Source organism: Notolepis coatsorum, assembly GCF_963971535.1.
Source record: "Notolepis coatsorum genome assembly, chromosome: 7".
Lineage (NCBI taxonomy): Eukaryota > Metazoa > Chordata > Actinopteri > Aulopiformes > Paralepididae > Notolepis > Notolepis coatsorum.
The window spans coordinates 25,128,265-25,137,610 of record NC_140171.1 but is presented as its reverse complement, the minus strand read 5'-3'; the positions used below and the strand labels follow the sequence as shown (position 1 = coordinate 25,137,610).

At 41.6% G+C, this 9,346-nt stretch overlaps 1 protein-coding gene across 1 annotated transcript; it reads left to right on the top strand.

Annotated features, from left to right (window-relative positions):
• Positions 1–2,001: 2,001 nt before the first annotated feature.
• LOC311231586 (derlin-2-like) lies at positions 2,002–2,715 on the top strand (the record flags this gene model as incomplete). Its single annotated transcript, XM_084318214.1, has 1 exon — positions 2,002–2,715. The coding sequence occupies one exon, from the start codon at positions 2,002–2,004 to the stop codon at positions 2,713–2,715; it is 714 nt and encodes a 237-aa protein (XP_084174340.1).
• Positions 2,716–9,346: the final 6,631 nt, after the last annotated feature.

Below are 9,346 nucleotides of genomic sequence, written 5' to 3'. Positions count from 1 at the left end.
CTCTGGTCTGCATCCCCTTAACAATTGTGTGTATTGAGCCGTACTGTATTGTACCCATTCTGCAATCTGTTAATAACATTTTCATTCAATCAATCACCGGGCAGATTGATTGATTGAATGAAAATTTTATTAATAGATTGCAGAATGGGTACAATACAGTACGGCTCAATACACACAATTGTTAAGGGGATGCAGACCAGAGAAAGACTTTCGTCTTGTTTACATCAGGGTCCCCCGTTTTCAATTCATAATGAATTGTAAGTAAGGGTGCAACTTGCTCCGTGCAATCCATTCTTTGTGGATCTAGCCCTCAGTGTTCGTCGACGACTGGATCGCAAAGGGCTACTGCAGCTGAAGAGCAGTTCGACACAGTACAGCGGTTCCTGACCAGCACGGGCTTGTGCGCCGGGTCCGTGTCAAGACGAAGACGACCACTTTGGATAGACCTATCACTAGGATCTGTCTTCTCCAAGAAGCTGCATGAGGCGGTGGTAAAGACCGTCCTCCTGCGGTGGTAAAGACCGTCCTCCTACGGTGTGCCATGTACTAGGGACCTCTGGCACCAGGTATTGGTTATCCAGCAGCAGAGACACAGTTAAAATAGTGTTTGGTTTAGCTCCTTGTTTTTTAGTTGTTAGTAATTGTCTCTAGATTAGAAGTACAATTAGGGGCCGTGTAGGAGCCAAAGCTATATATTTAGGTTATTGTATTATATCAATGTTTATATGTTTATTTTTATAACCTTACATTGAACCGGCATTAGGAATATTGATTGGATTTAGATAAAGTCATTGAACCGGCTTATTTGTCATAATAGAACATTCTAGAACATTTGTGATGTCACAGTATGATGTCGTGACCGAACGTTCTAGAACATTGGTGATGTCACCGTATGATGTCATAACCGAACATTCTAGAACATTTGTGTCTCTATATATAGTCCACATGTATGACAAACTGTCGGGCATGTCTTCCTAAAATGTGAAAGGTATAGGAAAGAGAGGGAAATCTTTTATAAAAGTCTGGTAGAGCTGGGAGTATCTTCCTTCTCTCTTAAATCATTCTTTGGCATGGATAATGAGAACCACCAGTTGATCACAGAGGCAGTGCTGACATTTCTGCATGCTTCAGAGTTGTACCAGAGGATATAGCGTTAGTGTATGTATTAGTATTGGACAGGCAAGAGGAGCAGAGAAGAAGGAGAAAGTGTGAGTTGAAGAGGCCTAAAGATGGAACACCACTAGTGTAGTATAAGAAATCCCGCGGAGGGGGGCTCAGACAGGAAGTAGCAGCAGTAGCTGCACTCCAATGGACAATGTAGGTGATGACGGGGTCCAGTAGAAGAAGAAAAAGAAGGAGAAGAAGGAGAAGAAGAAGAGCCCATAAAAAGAATTGCGGAGGGCAGTAATACGCCTCGATGCGTCTACTCTGCCGGAAATTCAAATAAGAAGAAGAAGAAGAGGAGCAGAGAAGAAGGAGACAGAGACGATAGAAATGTGTTTTGAAGATGAGAAGAAGAGGAAGAGGAGTGTAAACTTTCTCAAGTGTGAGCGAAGCAAGAATTGTGGAGGGCAGTAATACGCCACGATGCGTCTACACTGCCGGAAATTCGAAGAAGAAGAAGAAGAAGAAGAAGAAGAAGAAGAAGAAGAAGAAGAAGAAGAAGAAGAAGAAGAAGAAGAAGAAGAAGAAGAGCTCATCAAAAGAATTGCGGAGGGCAGTAATATGCCACGATGCGTCTACACTGCCGGAAATTCTAAAGAAGAAGAAGAAGAAGAGGCAGTGTGTAGCAGATAGACTAAACAGATAGACTAAACAACAGATAGACTAAACAACATAGACTACAGCCTGCATTTCTCAACCAAGGTGCCAAGCCTACCGTTTTGCTGTGGAAAGAGCCGGCAAGTTCATTTACGGCTTTCCAGTGTGGAGGAATTTTCATGTGTCGAGTCGGCTGTGATTTTTTCAAGAAATTGCCGGAAGCCCCTCAGTCCGTCCAAAATGGAGACTTTCCAGCAGGAATATTTACGGATTCCTGTTGTTACTAGGGCATACACAACCGCATGTGTCCTCACAACCGCTGCCGTGAAATTGGAGCTCATCACATCCTTTCAACTATACTTCAACCCTGATTTGATACTAAGGAATTACCAGATATGGCGACTAATAACCAACTTCCTGTTCTTCGGCCCAGTTGGCTTCAACTTCCTGTTCAATATGATTTTTTTGTACCGGTACTGTAGTATGTTGGAGGAGGGCTCCTTCAGGGGGCGCACCGCTGACTTCGTCTTCATGTTCCTCTTCGGTGGCCTTCTGATGACCATATTTGCCTTCTTTGTGAGTCTGATGTACCTGGGCCAGGCCTTCACCCTCATGCTGGTGTATGTGTGGTGTCGACGGAACCCCAACGTCCGGGTGAACATCTTTGGCCTGCTCAACTTGCAAGCTCCCTTCCTGCCTTGGATACTGATGGGGTTCTCTCTGTTGCTGGGAAACTCCATCATCGTGGATCTATTAGGTATCACTGTGGGTCACGTCTACTTCTTCCTGGAGGATGTGTTCCCCAATCAGCCAGGTGGTGCCCGGTTGCTCAGGACCCCGTCTATCATTAAGATGCTGTTCGACACTCCAGAGGAGGACGCCAACTACAATCCCCTCCCTGAGGAGCGTCCCGGTGGGTTCGACTGGGGGGAGGGACAGCATCTCGGCGGCTAGGCGGGCCTCCCGAACCCCTCCCTATCACGGGGGGGGGAGGGGGGGGTGAAATTTTTTACGGACATTCTCTCAAAGAGACAATGTGGACAAACGTTGGTCTTTCCTTGACTTATTCTTCTCATGTTTCTGGTCAAAATTTTCTCTACCGGAACTTGTCAGGAGACATTCGTCTGTTGTTCTTGTGTGTGGCTTTTTACATCACCGGTAAGAATAAAAACAACTCTTCTAGAAGCCAGATTGTCAATATTAAGAGAGAGAGGACACATGAGAGGACCAGGGACTGTGGACGGTGAGCCTAGAGGCATTTGTTGACTTTTCTTTTTCTTCATCTTAGAAATACAGTACAAAATATGACGATACTCAACAATTGCTAAATAAGAGAGAAAGATGACTGCAGCGGATAACACCTGAATGGAATTTGCTCGGATATGGAGTTTTTTTTCTTTTTTTGTTCTCTCTTCTCGGTTTTACTTTTTTAAAGTAATAAATATGTGTGGCAAATTGCTTTGGTTATATATTTCATTTGATAATAGTCTGGTGTTGCATCTTAAAACTCAGTGACTAGAAATAGCTTGTATAGTAAGGGAAAGTTGTACTTAAGTTCTACTGCTCAGCGGGATCTGGTGGTCAGATCTGTGTTCTCGCCGATTCACCGCTGCCACAGGCTTCCATTGTATCTTAAAGACACGTAAACGCATGAAGGTCACCACAGCTGACTGAAATGCTAACATCTGAGGTACATTTATTTAGTTATTTCCCCTGAAAAGTCACTCTATTCTGCCTTAATACTGTGTCTAAAAAGGAAGGAATTCTTCCTCGGATACCGTATTTCGTATTATATCACAATGGCGAATATTTTCCAAAAACAAATGATACATAAGATGTTAGCATGATGGCATTTCAGTCAAATGTGGTGACATTCCTTAGGGTGACATTCCTTAGTTTATGCTGAGGAATGTGTTTAAGAAACATTTTCAGATACACTGAAAGCCAATGGCAGTGGTAAATCTGTAGAAAATAACTACCATATTTTTCAGTAATGGTAAAGATTATGAAAAGAGAAGGGCGCCTTGATTTTTGAATCGGTGTCAAAAAGACTGGTGTGGTACTTTTTTAAAGGCAGATACAATACTGTTCTATTTTGAACGAAGCTGCTGTTACCTGATACTTTGTGTTGACATTCACTTTCTTTGAATCTGAACATTTTATGCCAAAAAACGACAAGGATACATTGCTGCCTTTAAATGAAGATTACTTTTTATTATTATCAAGGTGTGTTTTTTGTGTTTGGTTTTACAGAAAACATTATTGAGCAATCAAATTAGTACATACAGTAAAAAATGCCAAGAAAATAAAATTGCTAATATAAAAAAATATATATATATATTTCTGCAAGATCTTCCTTCTAATTTGCCGGCAACTCTGACTACATTATTCCTCCAGGTGCATGAGGTGATGATATCTGACTTTAAATTTAGAATGCTTTCTCAGAAACTCAGAATTCTATAACGATAGCTTTCGATGCCCAGTTGCTAATGTGATATTATAATGTTAAGCTCTCTGAATGTTAATGTGACATAGAATAGAATAGAATAGAATAGAATAGAATAGAAATACTTTTATTATCCTGTGGGAAATTTGACACTGCAAATCGCTCAACATTTAAACATTTAGACAGAACAGGTCACAAATTAGAATAATACAACTAATCAAATCAAGTTGCCTATGATAAGAGTAGTGTAAAATAGAATAAAAATGGAATAAAATATACAGTAAATAAATACAGTAAAAATATACTGAGGTCTACAGTAGGTGTAATACTAATATTGCACAGTGCTGTTTCAAACTAAGTCCAGGAAGATGGTAACTGCCACTCTGTGCTCAGTGATGCAGTGAGGCACAGTGATGCATTGTATAGTCTAATGGCTGTTGGAATGAAGAACTTCCTGTGCAGCGTACAAGAAGGCGCCCGCCACCACCGACTCATAGAACATCCTCAACATCCATGTACAAACATTGAAGGATCTCAGCCTTCTGAGGAAGTAGAGTCGGCTCTGGCCCTTCTTGTACAGTGCCTCTGCATGTTTTGCCCCGTTCAGTCATGTGAGCTCACGAGTAAGCAACTTTAACCAGTAGAGTGGAACGTCGGCCCTCATATTAGTAAGAAAACTGTATTTTCCCAGTCTCCAAAATCACCGCAGACTCGACACACTCGAATTCCTCCACACTGGAAAGCCGTAAATCAACTTGCCGGCTCTTTCCACAGCAAAATGGTAGGCTTGGCACCTTGGTTGAGAAATGCAGGCTGCAGTCTATGTTGTTTAGTCTATCTGTTCAGTCGTGTTCAGTCCTGTTTCAAGCTACATACTGCCTCTTCTGAGAGAATTGTGGACTATAGAGACACAAATGTTCTAGAATGTTTGGTTACTTATGACAGTACGGTGACATCACCAATGTTCCAGAACGTTCGATCATGACATCATACTGTGACATCACAAATGTTCTAGAATGTTCTATTATGACAAATAAGACGGTTCAATGACTTTATCTAAATCCAATCAATATTCCTAATGCCGGTTCAATGTAAGGTTATAAAAATAAACATATAAACATTCATATAATACAATAACCTAAATATATAGCTTTGGCTCCTACACACTGTAATACTGAACTCAGAGGACCTACTCAATCTCGTTTTTGAACCAAATAATATAGATTCTGTTTTGCAAAGACCATTTATCTCCAGACAGCCAGTTACTGATGTTTTTTCAATTCATCATGCTCTCGACAATGTTCTTGTCCTTGTGGGAAACCAATAAAGCTGTAATGTAATTTAATGTATTTATAACAATAATTTCCCTCGTCCAATTTGCTCCCTTTCTTATACAAAGGAATGGCCCTGGCCCTTCAAATCTTTTGGGACTCTTACCAGACTCAATGGAGAGATTCAAAACACGACACGGTGCAATATGTTCAGCAGCGTCTTTCAGAAACCTGGCAGACATTTCATCTAGACCAATTGTTTTAGAGCATTTAAGATCATTCAATATGTTTAACACCTTGCCCTGTTGTACCACATGAGTGGTGAATAGTTGTGAATAGCATTTAAACATGCCAGGATTGCCTGGCAGCCTATCTACTTGTTATTTTGCTACAGATGTGGGGGGAAAAAAGGATTATCTGCAACCTTGGATCGATCAGAGGAAAGCTCACCGTTAATGTTGAGACTGATATTATTTCCCCCCGTCTTGAGCCTTTTCCTCTACACAATTTTTTTTCAGAGACTTTCTTTTGGTTACTTTTATCACAAATAAAATGTCTACAGTACTAAATGGCTGCATTTATATAGCACTTTTAATCCAAAGCGCTTTACAATTTGTTCCTCACATCTTACCCATTCACTCACACATTCACACACCGACTGCGGAGGCAACCATGCAAGGTGACAACCTGCTCATCAGGAGAAATTAAGGGTTAAGTGTCTTGCTCAAGGATATGCTGCCTGGGAGGAGTGGGAATCGAACCAGGAACCTCCAGATTACCAGATGACTGCTCTACCTCCCGAGCCACTGTCGCCCCCTGTACTGTATATGTTGTGTTCTCAAGTGAAGGATAAACACAAGGCCCTTACAGCCCCACTAAACGTCTGAACGGTACTGTTTGCATCTGTTCACTCGAATCTCCAGGCTTGTGTACGCAGTTGGTTCCAAGCTAGTCTGACATTTTATGTACAACATCCCACATTCAATAGTGCCCCCGTCCCCCTCTCCCTGCTGTCTGCTTTCCCTTGCATTACATTTAGGATATTCGTCACAGATGAAAAATGCACCACCCGGTGTCGCCTTGGCACTGCTCCTTAATGTAGTCTGTGAAATCATGTGGTGGGGAGGGGGGTCCTCCTCGTCACACAGGCCAGGCAGCAGAGCATCAAAGAGGCAGATACATTTACGGTATCCAGAGCAACAACCAATAGACACGACTGCGATGGCTGTAACCGTGGTCTGTCAGGACCTTGCCAGATTCATCAGATGTCTTGCTGATTTTACACCATCATTGCATGCACCATTCCATTCCCTGCCTATTAATCTCACTGGTAAAGACCAACTAAATGTCCCCGGCCTCTCTCTCTCCTTTTCTATCTATCTATCTATCTATCAATCATCGTCTCCCCGTCCGTCTCTTTCTGCCATGACCCGTGCCCCCCCCCCCTTCCTCCGGCCCCCATGCTAATCCCTTACAATGAATATAAGGTGCAAATATGAAATATCATTTGTATTCCCCCTCCCTCTAAGGGCTCAACACCAGTCTCTTATCAGAATGTTTTATTCCCCCCTCCCTCTAAGGGATCAACGCCAGTCTCTTATCAGAATGTTTTATTCCTCCCTCCCTCTAAGGGATCGACGCCAGTCTCTTATCAGAGTGTCGGGCCTCTGCTCCAGTAAGCAAACAAACAGGAATGATGTATCAGAGAAACGGCTACCAGCTGGGGACGAGCTGTCAGTCGCTCTGTTGAGCTAATGTTCACTATTGGCTGCTGTGGGGATTGGAGATCTTTAATTGGGGCCAGTGTTTGTTTTCCTGTCCCCGTACGGTTTGGTTTTTGTGTATTAAAGACCCAATCCATGTTTCCTTTCACCAATGTGGGACATTATTGTTGAAGGGTTTGATCTATTTGTCTGTATTTGGAACATTTACATTTACATTTTACATTTTAGTCATTTCGCTTTTATCCAAAGCAATGATAACAAACTATCATTACACCTGGGTAAAACAGAGTCCATTCTCTTTGGATCAAATAACAAACTCAGCAAGACCAACGGCTTCTCTGTTACAGTGGGTGACAATATTGTCACAAGGAAAGATGAAATGATATACCTAGGTTCCATCCTAGAGGCAAATCTTTCCCGTGACAAAATGGCAACCAATGTAATCAAAAAAGTCAACCAATGAACAAGATTCTTGTACCGGATCTCCTCTCTGGTAAACAAGAATGGTACAAAAGCACCACAAAGGCACTAAAAACAAGATTACAAACATCACAAAACAAACTGGTCAGACTACTGCTTGACCTTACTCCTAAAACCCACCTCACCCCTGCCCATTTTGACAACCTAGGATGGCTTAGAGTAGACGACAGAGTACAGCAACTTGCAATGGGCCTGGTCTACAAGATACACTACACGACTAAGGTACCCATGTACATGTCGATTTGGCTCAAACAAGGGACTAAACACGTTTCGCAATTATGCCACATTAATGTGGAACGCCCTACCCACAGCCGTAAAATAATGTGAATCCCTACCCACCTTCAAAACCTCTCTCAAAGAGCACCTACGGGAGGCTGCAATTCGAAACTGGCCCCTGTAAATGTCCAAACCCCCCCCCCCCCAACTCCCTCCAATGTACAGTTTCTTCCCCTCAAATGTATACTCTCTTTTAGAAACTCTGTCTCTTAAACAGTACTGTATATTTGTATATCTTGTGTCATAAATGTCTGGATGTAACAGTACTGTTTATCTGTATGTCATGTATGTCATAAATGTTATGATGAATTGAAAATGGGGGACTCATTTGCATTCCCTTAACAATTGTGTGTATTGAGCCGTACTGTATTCTACCCATTCTGCAATCTGTTAATAAAGTTTTCAATCAATCAATCAATCAATCAATCACTTATAAGTTCAAGGGACGCTCTTTTTACACTTGAATCACTGATCTGACCTTTAAAGGAAGGTATATCATCCGCATAACAATGAAAAATAAACATTATGCTTACAGTATGTAAAATTGAACATAAGGGCAGCATATACAGAGAAAATAATAAAGGGCCTAGGATGGAGCCTTGGGGGACACCACAGGTAATAGGGGCCACATTTGAGGAGAATTCACTCAGATGGACAGAGAAGCTCCTATCAGTCAAGTATGACTGAAGTAACATAAGGGCAGCACCTCTGATGCCAACACACTGTTCAAGTCTAATGTTACCAAGATAGCAGCACACCCAGAGTCCACAGTTAAAACAAGATCATTGCACATTCTTAAAAGAGCAGTTTCAGTGCTATTACCAGGTCTAAAACCAGACTGAAACTTCTCATAGATGTCATTTTTCTCTAGAAAAGATTGCAGCTGGATAGAGACTACTTTCTCCAACACTTTGGTCAGAAAGCAACTTTATTGATCTATTTACAATTTATTTATCACCTGCTAGCACATGTTAGCCAATCATAATCTCCCATAGCAACCGATTACACTGGTCTCATGAATTTGTTTACATTTTAAAGTTTCATGTATTATGATACTAACTCTATCTCCTTTCAATGAACAGAGGGCCACGCCTCCTCAACATACTGAGAGTTGGCTGTACTCAGAGAGGGTGCTCTAAAACGGTTATATCAAATCAAATTATACATCTGAAGCTCCTGACATTAACACTTTGATCGCCATGGTTAAATTCATAATGTACCATCCCTAGCCAGCTCTATTTGTCTATGGAGAAGTTCCCCTTCTTTGCAGGGCTATAACTTTTTAAATTCTATTGCTAAATTGACATTATTATGGCCCATTCAATGTCCTATATCTATTGTTCAGGGTGTAGCAACGTTATACTTTTTCATTCACATATTCATACTAA